Here is a 15,069-nt window from a genome sequence, read left to right as displayed (position 1 = left end):
CTCCAAACCTATTAATATTTAAAAATAATTAATTTTTTAATAATAGTAATAATAAATATTCTTATTACATAATGATAATTTATTTTATTATTGTTATTACTATTACTACTATTACAAGTATTTACTTTGACTAAATAAGTCAAAGTAAATACTAGTAATTATAATAATAATAATAATTATTATTATTATTATAATTCAGAAATAATATTAATATTAATAATAATAATTGAATATTTTTAAATATTAGTAGGTTGGGAGGATATAGAGAAAAAAAATTCCCATCTTCTAATTAACATATAAATGATATTAAGTCACCGTTTAGGGCTAGGCTTGGCGCTAGTTCTCATCATACTGCTAAATATGTCAATATTCACTAACAATTCATTTTTAAGAAATGTTTTGGGTCCTTGCTTTGGTGCACGGGCCGCAATCTAGCTAGCTATTCGCGAACCGACTCATATTCAGTTCAAAATAAGCTCGATATCAAATTACTCGTTTAATAAACGAGTCAAATATGAGCTAAATTTTTCAGCTCGTTTAATAAACGAGTTGAACACAAGCTTGGATTAGTTTGTTCGTATTCGGCTTGATAACGGCTCGGATACATATATTTTATATTTATATAATTTATATACTTAATATTTATATATATAATAAATAATTATATATAATATAATGTAGATTTTTATTATTTTATTTTTAGCTCAATCTAAATATAAAGTCCAACTCAATTTAAAAATATCCATTTATATGTAAAGCTTTAAGTATTAGATCAAAGTCTAATATGAAAGATCTCATAAATTTATTTTCTATATATATTATTTTTAATCCTTTTAACTTGTTGTTCATGAGTCAGCTCGTGTTCGGCCATTTACGGAACGAGTTAAGCACGAGTCGGCCCCAGCTCACTTGTGTTCGGCTCATTGACACCCTATTTTGGAGTATCCAATTACGTTATTGATATGTTGGCTAACATATATAAAAAAAAAAATTAGGATTTAGAATTTAGAGTATATTTGGATTTTAGTAATTAATATTTAGAATATAATAATAATGTTGATATATCAACAGTACTGTATGGTATCTTCCAGAGTACTTATAGGAGTATTTTTTATTTTTTTATTTTTATATGCTATCCTTTGCTTCTTCTATTGGGTTATTCTACACTTCCTCCTCCCTGTACTCTTTTATTTTAGGATAAATTAATGTATATGCAGGCCAATTTGTTTGCAAAAAGAAATGGAGATTGCCTACTTCTTAAGCAACCTCTTCTTTGCCCTTTTTTTTTTTTTTTTTTTTTTTTTTGCCCTTTTTTTTTTTTCTTTTAAAAAAAAAATATATAAAACTTATCATAACTATGAATTATTTTGAATTCATGCCCAACTTTTAAAATTACTATCTAACATCTTCACTTATTTCTTTTGACTTAGTCAACAATACTGTAACATCAAATTTTGAATATTTTTTTTAGATTTAGTTAATATACTTCATGCAATTCTCGGAACTAAAAATTTATTAAAATAAATAATTAGCTTAAATTTAAAAGTCAAAGTGCCGTTAACTTACTAAAATCAAATAAATTAAAAAATTAGATAGTAAAATTAAAATTTTGAAAGGTTAGATAGTAGACTTAAAATAGTTTATAGTTCAAGTAATTTTTGTGTGTTTTTATTTTTTTTATATATTGGATAAGGAAAAGAATGTACGTGACTTTTTCAACTCTCATTTGTATGAAAAAGTCCCGCTACGTCACACTTATACCATATCATTTATATCTCAATTGATCAAATCTCTTCTCTTGAGATAAAAGTAATAAAAAAATAATCTAAAGAATGATGATTGGATGAATGAACTCTAGGAGTGCAATTTGATTTGTTGGAAATATAAATAGCATGGTGCAACTATGACAATTTAGTCTTTTTCCATGTGTGTGCTATTTTAAGATAGATCCAGGCACAATTACTGTAGCCTTATGTACAGTATTTTTATTTAATATATTTTTTTATATTTGGGTTCGATATTTTTTGATTAGATAAAAATATATGTCTTAAACTCCTGCTTTAATATTATGTTAAGTAATATAAAATAACTGCTTATCTACAAAAGCGGAAAGTAGGGCGAAAATCTTATGAGTTTTCCAAACCCCCAACAATGGAAGTTGAAAAGCAACCCTCCATACAGTTGTGGCTGGGAATTCGAACGGTCTCATAACTTCGATGTCAAAACAAAAGTCTAGCGTAAAGATTTCTCAAAGTTGTGAGTTAAATCTCTAAAATCGACAAAAATAAGCATGCTCTTAAGCTATCGAAAAATTATATTTTTAATATTTATATGGCTAAAATAAATAAAACTTTTCCGTTAAAATCTGATTTTTCACTTTTTTTTCCTGTTATTAAATACCTACACTTTGGCCCTTTATAAAATAAAAAATATTGACTTCACCTCCTGCCGTTAGTAATCCGTTAGGGTTTCGTTTATAAAATAGTATTATATATTTTTTTATGCCAAAAATATCCTCAGTCTTCTCTCCTATGAATATAATGAGGGGCAAAATAGTAAGGGGCAAGATGGTTATTTTATTATCACAGTTCACACTGTATCCTCCTGTGAACATTTTTCATTTGATAAGGAGGCAAAGTATAGGTTTTTAAATGATAAGAGGGGAAAGTGAAAAATTGAGTTTTGACAGAGAGATTTTCTATAAATTAGCCTATTTATATTCACTTGCGAAGACAATCTTGCTGCTTATTCCCTTTTGGGATTTATCTGAACTATCTGATTCAGTAGTGAATTGACAGTGAACTCGTCTCAGAGGTGCACTTCCTTTTGAAATGAAGTCGCTAAACTTAATTTCTTTCTAATGAAAATTTATTACTTTTTATTTTAATTTAGTAAACTTAATTTCTTTCTATTGAAAATTTATTAACTTTTTTATTTTAATTTAGGTAATTTTAGTCAATCAAATTAAAAAAAAATTTGCTTAAAACTATCAAATAAATTTTACTAAAATTTAAACTAATAAAGTTTTAAACTTCACTAATTAATATTTTAATTGACTAAAATAATTCAAATAACAAAATAAAAGTCTAACAAATACCAATAATGAACTAATAAAATAAAGGGTTAATGTCATTCGGCTCATTACAAAGATATCGAATAACAGAAAAATTTCTATAAAGTTTAAGTGATTAAATTTATACGCCCAAAAATTTTGTAGTTTGCAAATATAACTCTCCAAAAGTTCTGTTATATTCATATTAATCATTGCTGTTTGATTATTCGTTAATTTTTTTTAAAGGTGAGTACATGAAATGATTATTTTATCTTACAAATTTGTCCCTACTCTGCAGCGTATCTCGTCTACGTTGCGACAAAAGGCCTTGCCTTCAATGTTGCCAAACTATAGCTAGCTCATAGTTATCTATATATTTGTAACAGAAGGTATATATAGTCACAGGCAGAAAAATTATTAAAGTGATAAATCTAGTTAATTAAGTTTTGTAGAAATTTATTTATTATTTTATACATAGCGGTATACAATTGTCTCTAAAATAAAAATAAAGTTAACGGTCTAATTTCAAATTCCCTATCGTTGAGGGGTCTCCATTAGGGCTGGCAAACGAGCGAGCCGGCTCGCGTTCGACTCATGTTCGGCTCGATATTCGGCTCGCTCGAGCTCGACTCGAAATTAAATGAGCCGAGCTTGAACAAAATAAAAGGCTCAAAATTCATTTCAAGCCGAGCTTGAGTATTACTCGGCTCGTTCGAATTAGGCTCGAAAAGCTCGAAAAGATCAAATATATATATATATAGTAGAGATACTATGATATATAGAAAGTATAGAGATATAGTGCTGGCGATACTATGACTCTTATGAGTATAGACCCCCTTGTACTCATAAATTTTTAACCGTTGATTGATGGGATGTGTGGTTAGGATGATGGTGGTCCCCACTTAAAATGATAGTGGTCCCCTAAGGTTGACTGGGTAGTTGGTTAAATAGTATGATCTAACGGATGGAAATGATTAATGAAATAAATCTAAGGGTCGAAAACTTATGAGTATAAAGGAGCCAATACTCATAAAGATACAGCCGACTTCATATAATATATATATTATAGTATATATATACTGGCGATGAAATGATTAATTGAAATAAAATCAAGGGTCGAAAACTTATGAGTTAAGAGGACGCAATACTCATAAAAGATTAGCACCGGACTTCATTAATATAATATGTTATAGATATGATGTAGTGAAGATTATATAGTGTGTTGATTAGTATTATTAGCTTTAATTAATTGGGCCATTATTATTGTCATAAAATAAACCAACAAGTAACAAATCGTCAAATTGAGTCCAACTCTAAATTTACATAACACACTCTCTCTTTCAGACTTTCACTGTTGCACATAACCCTAAAATATGATAACATTCAAATTTTCAAATCCTTTTTTTTTCCTCTCTCTCTCTCTCTCTGACCCTCATCTAGTCAGGAAGTCACCCTAGCTCACATTTCTTATAATTATTTTGTATTTTAAACTATTGGACATGTTGCATCAAATTGTAGGTAATGTTATAAAAATTAAACTATTGATTATTATAATGTCGGGAAATTCAATCGGCTCGTTAGAGCTCGAGCTCGGCTCGACTCGAAATTAGGCTCGCTCGAGCTCGGCTCGAATTAATTTCAAGCCGAGCTTGAGCCTAGATTTAGGCTCGAAATTAATTTCAAGCCGAATTTGAGCTGACATAAGCTCGCTCGAGCTCGGCTCGTTTCCGCCCCTAGTCTCCATGCATTTTTTTTTCTAATTTTTCACCTTTTCCTTTTCTTATATCATGCACGCACGCTCCCTTTGCAGTTTCCACACGCATTTTTTCACTAATAGTAGTCCTCCCATCTGGGCCGTCCAATTAACGTACTTCCCCTGATCGAATTCGACCGATCCTTTCCCCATAAATGGCCCCGCATAACCCAGACCCCCACTCTTTGTCCAGTTCCCCCACCCCGAGGGCAAAACCGTAATCTCACTTTACCCAAAAAGGGCGTGACATATAACCGCTACACCGAGGACGTTCCCCAAAATTTTCCTCTTTACGCACGTGACAGGGGAGCCAAAAGGGTGATGCTTGACGTGCGAATTAGAAAAATCGGGAAAGAAGAGCCAAAAGAGAAGGCTCGGAAAGCGGAAAAATCGGGAGCGTACCTCGCTGCGGGCGTCCGCACCGGCCGTACCTATGCGGGACACCAATCTCCGCCGTTCAATCCGTGATAGAGGCATCTGCGAGGGGCCACGTCGCACTGTTACAACGTTGAGGTGTTCGGTGTTCGGGGTTGCGTATCTGATCCACCGCATAAGTACGATTAATTAAACTGTTTGATGTGGGGTGGGGTTAATACAGTAATTTAAGGTCGGATAGAAGGGAATGATAACAAAGTGGAGGAGAAACTGTTGTTCGCACCGGGTGTATAGGAATTATTTGTACACCACACATGTAAACTCTCGATCGTTATTATTAGATTAAAAAAAATTAGTATATTGCATGCGGTGTAACGGTGTACGGTGGCGGGAATGTGTACACCGGTTGCAGGCAATAATTTCTGTAAAAGCAGATTCTTCTTCTGCCACGTGGCATTCGGCTCGACAGAGCCCCGGAGAGCGAATTTACGGAGCCGAAATGCGGGGCATCGCTCCCACAAGTCTCTGACGTCACTATCCCAGTAAAGAATTTGGAGCTCTTTTATGAACCTGGTTCACCACGTCATCGTGGACCTCAAGAAATTTCTTCCCAATTTCCAGCCAGATTGAAGAAAAATATTGATTTTAAATAAAAATTCAAAACTTTGGAGTGTTTTTTTTTGAAAATTTAAAATCTAATGGACTGGGAATGGATTGGTCGGTCCACGACGGCGTGGTGAACATGGTCCATAGAGAAGTTTGTAGAGGATGGAAATTTAGTACGCCGAGAAAAGAACAAGACTCAACTCGGTTACCATTGGTGGAGAGGCAGCTGACGTGGCAGTTAAGCCAATAGGAGAAGAGTCTTTGCAGCGGTCTTCGTAGTTCTCGTGGCGTTAAAATTGCACGCGGTGAGAGCTCTCGGAGATCTCTTGCGTTGCTCACCAATAACTTCCCCCGCACGCCTCCCCGACCTCTTTAGCCTTTTGCTAACAAACACTGATGAGTCTCTCGCTTCCGACGAAACGAAATATGTGCATGCGCCACCAAATTCTCCCACCATGAATGCGAACCCTACAAATCCCCCAATCCTCTTATTGGCGCTGATCCTTCTCCACTCCGCTGTCGTGCTCCGCTCATCGCCATCGTCCACCGTCGCTGCGACATCGGACGGCGGAGGAGGCCGCAGGGTCCTGCACGAGCCCCTGTTCCCCATCCAGTGGACCCCGCCGCCTCCGCCGGACTTCACCGCCGCCGCCGCCCCCCCCGACGGCGACTTCTTTCCCCAGTCGCCGCCCCCGCCGCCGCCGTCCACCACCACAGCTGCCGCCGACTCGTCCACCGCCGATGTCCCCCGCGCCGCCTCGGAGCGCCGCCGCCACCGCGCCGTTGCCGTCGCCGCGGCCGTCGCCTCCTCCGCCGCGGTCGCCGCGGCGGCGCTGCTCGCCGTCTCCTGCTTCNTGAGGATCCGGTAGGACTGCTTCGAGGGGCGCACGGGCGCCGCCTCCTCGCTGCCGAGATGGAGGGCATGGGCCGCGCAGTCGCCGCCCCCGCCGCCGCCGTCCACCACCACAGCTGCCGCCGACTCGTCCACCGCCGATGTCCCCCGCGCCGCCTCGGAGCGCCGCCGCCACCGCGCCGTTGCCGTCGCCGCGGCCGTCGCCTCCTCCGCCGCGGTCGCCGCGGCGGCGCTGCTCGCCGTCTCCTGCTTCGTGCTCTACCGTCGCCGGAGGAGCCGGAGACCCCCGGACGCCGCGAAGCTCATCGGCGGCGTCGGCGACGGCGGGGCGCGTCGGACCGCCCGCGGCGGCGGCGGCGCCGAGATGCTCTACCTCGGGACGGTGGAGTCCCCCGGCGGGAGGAGGTCGGAGAGCGCCGAGTCGATCGATTCGCCGTATCGGAAGCTCGGGACGGAGCGGGTCCTCGAGGTGCACCACCCGAGCCCGGATCTGCGGCCGCTCNTCGCAACGATGCCCTCCTCCTCCGACGCCGCCGCCGCCGCCGCCGGAGAAGATGGCCGGAAGGGCCGATCAAAAGAAGCCGCCGTGGCGAAGGCGGTGGGCTTCTTCGTCTTCTCCGGTATCGCACTCAGCGTCGTCAAAGGTCTCATCCCCCACCACTCGCATCCTCGACCTCCTCCTCCTCCTCCTCCTCCTCCTCCTCCCCCACCACCGCCGCCGCCGCCTCCCAGGATGCACAACATTGCCAAAACGCCACCGCCGCCGCCGCCGCCGCCGCCGCCTTCGGATGCGGCGGCGGTGGCGCGCAAGGAGCCGCGGCCTCTAGAAGCTCCCGATTCGCCATCACCGGTTGCGCCCTCGTCGCGGCGGCGATTGCTGAAGCCGCTTCCGATGGAGGTATCTCGGATTAATGCGTTGGGCTCTTCTTCTTCCTCCTCTAACCCTAGCAATGAGAACGGGGGCTCTTCTTCGCACGCGCTCGACGGAAATGGCGACAATTCACTGGAGGGTGAATCGAAGCCGAGGCTGAAGCCTCTCCACTGGGACAAAGTCCGAGCAACTTCCGATCGAACAATGGTGTGGGACCAATTGAAATCCAGTTCATTCCAGTAAGATCACCACTTCTCTTTAATTTTTTTCTTTTTTTTTTTTTTAACTTTTTCATTTCAAATTTCTCTTCTTCGTTCTTTGATTCGAATTACAGTGCATTTTCAATTAGGTACTGGAAATTCTGTTACAATTTTAATGGTTTTCATTAACTAACTAATATTATATTCCAAAATATTTGGTCTAAAAGGTCAAAACTGCTATATTTTGATCGGGACTTACTAACTGAATATATTCGGCTGTGAAGGCTCTATTCCGACTGTGCATCTCGGTTCGCCTAAACAATCTAATTAACTGCATTATCATGCTAAGTAAAGTGAGATGCATAGTTATGATGGAGCTTTCACATAGTTTGTCGGTGCATACTCCACCTAAGCGAAACTCAGTTATAATGAAAATCGATCATAGCTCAAATAAGATCTACATCTTTGTACCTTAGTAGCATTATACTTTATTTACCCTGTTACATTGGTTTTTTTTTTTTTTTTTTTTGTTTCTCCCCTTTGAGCAGGTTGAACGAGGATATGATCGAGACGTTATTTGTCAACAACGCAGCCCCTAGTGGCAGAGAAGCGAGCAGGAGAACTGTTCTTCCGCCATTCAAGCAGGAGAACAGAGTGCTGGACCCCAAAAAGTCGCAGAACATAGCGATTCTATTGAGAGCTTTGAATGTGACACGCGAGGAGGTTTCTGAAGCACTTCTAGATGGTGAGCATTTTGCTTTTATGTCCTAATCATTCTTTATTCACATCATTTTCAGTCAAATCATCAAGCATCAGCTGTTATATTTTTCAATTTTTACGACTAGTAGGAATTGATGTTATTGTTTTATAGCATGCTTTTTGGCCTTCTTGATTCAAACTATTTTGGTAGGAAGTTGTTTTCGCTCTGCACATCGAAGTTTACTTGAAATGCGTCTTCTTGTGATAATGATTCTATCAGTCTTTAATCAGTGCTTGGTGATCATTTAATGCTGTTCCCAAATTAGCATTATTTGCTGTTTCTTCTTTTTGGATTTATGGCCTCCTGATGTCGAGTGAATAAGTTATGTCCTTGGTCATGCATCTTTTTTGTTCGATAATTACCACAACTACTTTTTGCCGTCACACGAATTCTTGGTGGTTGTAAACTTTATTAATGAAGAGTTGCTATATATGAATCCATGTTCAAAAGCAGTAGTTATGCCAGTATCAGTTATCGTCACGAATAAGAATTTAATTTTCGAGAAGTAAATTCTTTTCAAACAAGATAAATTAACTAAGGTGATTGTGAATTTTTAGATGATGTCCTGTTTTGCTACCTGTTATTTAATGTGTTGCCTCTCTGAATTAAAGTTGAATTTGCACTTCATCCTGATTAAGCCGTTGCCACCTAAATGCCCTTTTTTTTTTTTTTTCAGTTGTCATCCATATTGCCTTTGATTTATTTTGGCAAGCTGTAGGAAATAAGGATAGTTATATTATCTTTTTGAGGTCTACATATTTATATGATCAAGTACCGAGAACTCGTTCTAACTCTTGGGCATGATAAAGGGAAGTTTGATGGAAACAAATTCTGGACTATGTATATTGGCAGTCGACTTGCTTAACTGCCTGGATTTTAAGAGAGTTTTGGTGGGTATACTTCCCTCGTGAGTTTAGATGACTGGAAGAGCCCAAGTGCAGATCAACATTTAAGGAATTTCAAAACCGAAAAATTACTGTTGCATGAAATAAAACTAGAACCAAAATGGCATTTAACCAGAAGAGTTTAGTTGAATTTTCGATAAGTGAAATTCTTTTCAAACAAGATAAATTAACTAAGGAGATTGTGAATTTGATTTTTTTTTTTTTTTTTTGGTTTTGGGTGATATCAGTCACAACGAGCTGTTATGACTAATTTGGTATTGTTATATGATCATTTTTGCATTCTATGCTTTTTGGAATGTGTAAATGAGAGCCATTTCGATCTACTTTTTACACTGATATGAGTTTGTGTTGGATTAATTCTGATCTAAAAATCTTTCATGACAGGCAATCCTGAATATCTAGGGACCGACCTTCTGGAAACTTTAGTCAAGATGGCTCCCACAAAAGAGGAAGAACTAAAACTTCGAGATTTTAATGGTGATTTATCAAAGCTCGGGTCTGCAGAGCGCTTTCTGAAAACTGTGTTGGATATACCTTTTGCTTTCAAGAGAGTTGATGCTATGTTATACAGAGCCAACTTTGAGACGGAAGTTAATTATCTGAGAAAATCCTTTGAAACTCTAGAGGTAAAATTATTGCTTATTCTTCGGCTTTCTGTCCTCACCAGGATTTGTTGATCTATTTATGGTTGTTATTGAGCATTTTCATACTACAAACATTAAAATTTTCATCGGTAATATTAGTTCATTGCAAATCATTGAACTGTATATTATGGAAGGAAAAAATCAAAGAAATATAGAAGGAGATGAAATATAAACCTGAAACTCTCTCCGTTAACTAATGGCTAATACTCACATGTTTATTCAGGCTGCTTGTGATGATCTAAGAAGCAGTAGACTCTTCCTAAAGCTCTTAGAAGCAGTTCTGAGGACTGGAAACCGGATGAACGTAGGAACCAACCGAGGTGAGGCGAAGGCCTTCAAGCTCGACACTCTCCTGAAGCTTGCGGATGTCAAAGGGACCGACGGGAAAACGACCCTACTCCACTTCGTCGTCCAAGAAATCATCCGATCAGAGGGCCTATCCTGCGATCAAACATTCGAAAACTCTTCAAACAACACCGTGAGGGAAGAGCAGTTCAGAAAACAAGGCTTAAAGGTAATAGCTGGACTAAGCAACGAACTAGGCAATGTGAAAAAAGCAGCCGCCATGGACTCCGACGTACTCAGCAGTTACGTCTCAAAGCTGGAAGTCGGGCTCGAGAAAATAAAATCAGTATTGCAGCTTGAAAATTCATGCACGCAAGGGAAGAAATTCTTTGAAAGAATGAAGGCTTTTCTAAATGATGCGGAGAGGGAGATAGTGAGAGTGAGAGGAGAGGAGAAGAGGGCGTTGAACGTAGTCAAAGAGACGACGGGGTACTTCCACGGAGACACCGCAAAGGAGGAGGCGCACCCTTTGAGGATATTCGTGGTGGTGAGGGACTTTCTATCGGTGTTGGATCATGTGTGCAAGGATGTCGGCCGAATGCAGGAGAGGACATTTGTAGGTTCAGCTAGTTCTTTTCGCATCCCCGCGAGCGCGTCTTTGCCGGTTCTTCATAGGTATGGACAAAGAAGGGATAGTAGTAATTCGGATGAGGATAGCTCGTGACCGTAGAAAGAAATGAAGAAATTGTTCAAATAACTCCGTGGTGATTTGCGAAGATCAAAAGATAAGAGTTAAAAAAACACATTGGTTTAAGTTATGGCTGGTTCATATTTTGTACAGAGAATAAGTGATATATACATCTACTAAATATATTCTTGGGACAAGAGGAGGCATAATTTCAGATGATAATTGAGGTATAGAAATGGGGAATCTGATTTATGAGAGATTAGGTTGTGATAGGATTATTTATTTTGGTCGTATTTATATTACTTTTATTACCTGATGTAATTTTATACCTGCACTTGATATATTCTAAAGCTATTCAGAAGACGGCGAAGAAAACTTTCCAAGAGTTTTGAATTCAAGAGTTCAAATTTCATACCTCACAAATAGTTTTGATGTGTTATTTAATTAAACATTTGGTTATTGTAGAAATATAACTTGATGCTTTTCTTCTTGTAACTTAAGGGTTGCATTGTTCATTTGTTTTTCTCTTTTATCTTTCTTTTATGTTTTTTCTTTTCTTTTCTCCCGTCCTTGGCGGCTCTGGTTATCTCAACTTGTAGCTAAGTTTACTTTCTAGTTGAATGAAGCGGTAGCATACTGCTTTTTCTCAAAAAAAAAAGAAAAAAAGAAAAAAAAACTTAAGGGTTGAAATTAATGATTTGGATATGCCTTCCAATTTGCTAAAAAGAGCTTAAATGGTTGTTGGAAGGGCTAGTTTTGTGGATGCTTTTTGAGCTTATTGCTATGCTACAGCTCAGCAAATTTGGAAAACCAATTAATGAAAATGGCATTTACATTGGATATTCTCAAAACTCCTTTTTCGCAAAAAATTGAAAAAAGGGAAGGTCTGATGCATGCAACAAAATGATACAATTAAGTTGTATCATTATTTGTATTAGTTTCAGATATCAAGTTGAAAATCTAAGCAATTTAATGGTTCCCTTTTGTCATAATAACCCCTTTCTTTTTCTTTGTAATTTTCAATTTTGATTTCTTAACTTTAAATGATCAATAACTGAAAAAACAAAATGTTGTTCATCCTTACACATTCATTAGACCACACCTAAAGCACTCAATATAAGAAGAAAGATTAAACAAGGCTGAGTCGGGTCTGAGTCAAGATCGAACCCAATTTAAGCTGGAAATTTAATCAGTTGATCTAATCGAAAGTGCATCCGGTTTGACGGAAATGGTAGTGCCCAAATGATATAAATTTTTTTCTCCCCAAGTTATAATTTATTTGAAAGAGCTTCAACATTTCCAAAATGCAAGGTAGTAAGATATGATCATGTAAGTGGAAAGTGTACATTGCTCTTGTTCCTTAGTCAAATTGTATTTACAAGTATATGCTATATATACCACGCTCCCCACTTTAAACCAAAAAACAAAAAAAACAAAAACAAAAATAAAGTAAAAATTCACACACTAAGAAATGCAGTACCAGATCACACCATTTCCATTTGTTGAACTATGTAAAGAACACCAACAAAAGAAAGAGGACGATAAAAGGAACTGCCAACAATGCAATCATCCGAATCTACCCCTTTACGCGAATCTTCTGCATAACCGTAGCCATTTTTCTCTGTGCATAGATTTTATTCCACATCAATAATATTTTGATCTACCGACCGTGCTTAGAGCAAGTGGCAAAGAATTTGGTGGTTGGTATCCGAGACCCAAATTTGAATCCTAGTTGATTCATATTTCCAGCTAAGTTTATTTCTAAATGAAATAAACGAAGCGGGTAGCGTTCTACCTATCTCTAAAATAATAATAATAATAATAATGATATTTTGATCTTTGTGTAGAGAGAGAGAGAGAGAGAGAGAGATAGACCCGGTCGAAATAGTTACAGTAAAGATCATCCAGGATTCTCTCCTGCATTATCAAGGAATATTGTAAGTTAATAAAATTCATCGAGGAAGGATGAAACAAAAGCAGTTTGCAGGTTGCATGTAATTTAATGAATCAATAAATCTTAACTTCTTTTTTTTTATCTACTACCCTTTAGGGCGCGTTTGGTTCGTACTATGAAAGATTATTAGAAACAAAAAGATGTCCGATAATTTTAGTCCTATTCATTCTATTACTAAGAATATGGTATTCCTATATTTAGTTCGTACGGTCATATTATTTAGTCATGTTATTTAAAATTACAAAAAATATACAATAAATTTATTTTTATTTTTTAATTAATTTTAGATAATGCTATAAAAAATTTTAACATTTTTTTAGAAAAAAGGAAGAGAGAATATAGGTTAGAGAGAGAGAGAGCATAATTAAAGAAATTGGAAGAGAAATAGAGTCGAGTTTAAGGGGCCGTTTGGTTGGATGTAGTTGCAGAAACAGTGTAGTTGGAAATACATGCAGTTGCAAATGCTGCAGTTATAACTACACCTAGTCTGTTTGGTTTTACGCAATTGCAACTGCTGCAGTTACATTTCTTCTGTTTGGTAATATGAAGCTGATAGTTGTATTTATTAATTTTGTCACCTCTTCAGATAGAGTGGTGAGGTTACCTTCACTAAACATAAAATAATTGTATACATTTATTAATTATTTAAATTTACTATTTATAAATAAATAAGTAGATATATATAATATTTTTATATTTTTCAACAATTCTTCAACTTATTAATCGACACATTTAAAATTTTTAATTTATTTAATTTTAATATGTAAATCAAACTTTAAAAATTTAAATGATTCTCTTATTTTTTTTTTATCAAATTTAATAATTATAATTAATTAAAACTTATTAAATTAACATACACGATCACATTCTATAAAAATTTAGAAAAAAAAACTATATTTATATTTTAAATAAAATAAATTTAAAAAAATTAATTTTTTGCACAAAGCTTGTATTGTCTAAAAAATTTTATTAGTATGAGTTTATTTATAAGTATTTTTATTTACCTATATACATATATTATTTATTTATTTAGCTATTTATTTATTTATTTGTTATTATTAATTTGTAGGTGATCCTATCCCTCACCAACTGCTGCAGTTGGAGCTACGACCAATTTGGATGTAGTTCCAACTGCAGCATTTGGGCCTTCTTGTGCAGTTGGAACTGCAGCAGTTGAACTCAACTACACTAAACCAAACAAAGGAATTGTGGCTGCAAGCATTTGCAACTGCACTGCAGTTGCAAATGCGTACAACCAAACAGCCCCTAAAGGGAGTGAGAGAGTTGGGAATTTAGAAAAAGAGGGGGAGAGAGAACTTAGTTTAGAAAAAGAAAAAGAATTGAAGTTTAGAGAGAAAAAAATAAGTTTAAAAAGAGATATGAGATTAGAGTATAAAAAAAAATAATACCAACTAGCAAACGGATAGGAAGAAAGAAAAAAATTAGATATATTATGATTATCCTAATCCATTAACATGAGGATACCCACCCTCCCTCAAGGGAATGAGATTAGTACTTTGGGATGAATCTCATTCCCAAGTAAATCTAATATTACCAAGTAGATTACTTAGTGCGTTTAATCAAACACCGTTATATTTTTTTATTCTTATTAAATTATTAGGAATCTTAAAAAAATAGCGCGAACTAAACGCACCTTTAAGGTAATGCTCAATCACAAGAGGGATAACCAAAATAACAGTTTACTGCTGCAGTCATGTAATGGCCATTTTGACTTCGCAGATATAAATGTCTGCCCCAGCATACAACAGAAGGAAGCTGGTTATGTCACTACATCTGGTTGCGTAGATCATGAACTAAATTAGGTTTAAATTGTCTCGATACGGAAGTAAAGAAAGAAGAAAAAAAGAACTAGCAGTACCTGTCCAGTAAGCTCTTCATTTATTGTAATAATCCCTGCATCTCCGATTCTCTGAACACTCACACTAAGCTCATCCAGCTCCTCATCTTGTTTCCTGAAACATCATCTTGTTTCCTGAAACTTCGCAGATATACGGCGTTTTAGAGATGTACAATTTTTTTCGCATCAACTATGTAATTCATTGTTCTCTACAATTGCACAATGATTGTTTCGTGTGGCAAAATTCTTCTAAAAGGAATATGTT

The 15,069-nt window shown here is 37.2% G+C and overlaps 1 protein-coding gene across 1 annotated transcript; it reads left to right on the top strand.

Moving 5' to 3' along the window:
- LOC109721522 (formin-like protein 8) lies at positions 6,098-11,406 on the top strand. Its single transcript, XM_020249172.1, has 5 exons — positions 6,098-6,604; positions 6,656-7,749; positions 8,259-8,455; positions 9,760-10,001; positions 10,243-11,406. Exons 1-5 carry the CDS (start codon positions 6,242-6,244, stop codon positions 11,026-11,028), a joined length of 2,682 nt encoding a protein of 893 aa, XP_020104761.1. The 5' UTR covers positions 6,098-6,241; the 3' UTR covers positions 11,029-11,406.

The sequence above is a fragment of the Ananas comosus genome, linkage group 15 (genome assembly GCF_001540865.1).
Source record: "Ananas comosus cultivar F153 linkage group 15, ASM154086v1, whole genome shotgun sequence".
In the NCBI taxonomy this organism is placed as follows: Eukaryota; Viridiplantae; Streptophyta; class Magnoliopsida; order Poales; family Bromeliaceae; genus Ananas; species Ananas comosus.
The sequence above is the reverse complement of the archived record's forward strand: the minus strand, read 5'-3'. Positions and strand labels throughout refer to the sequence as shown.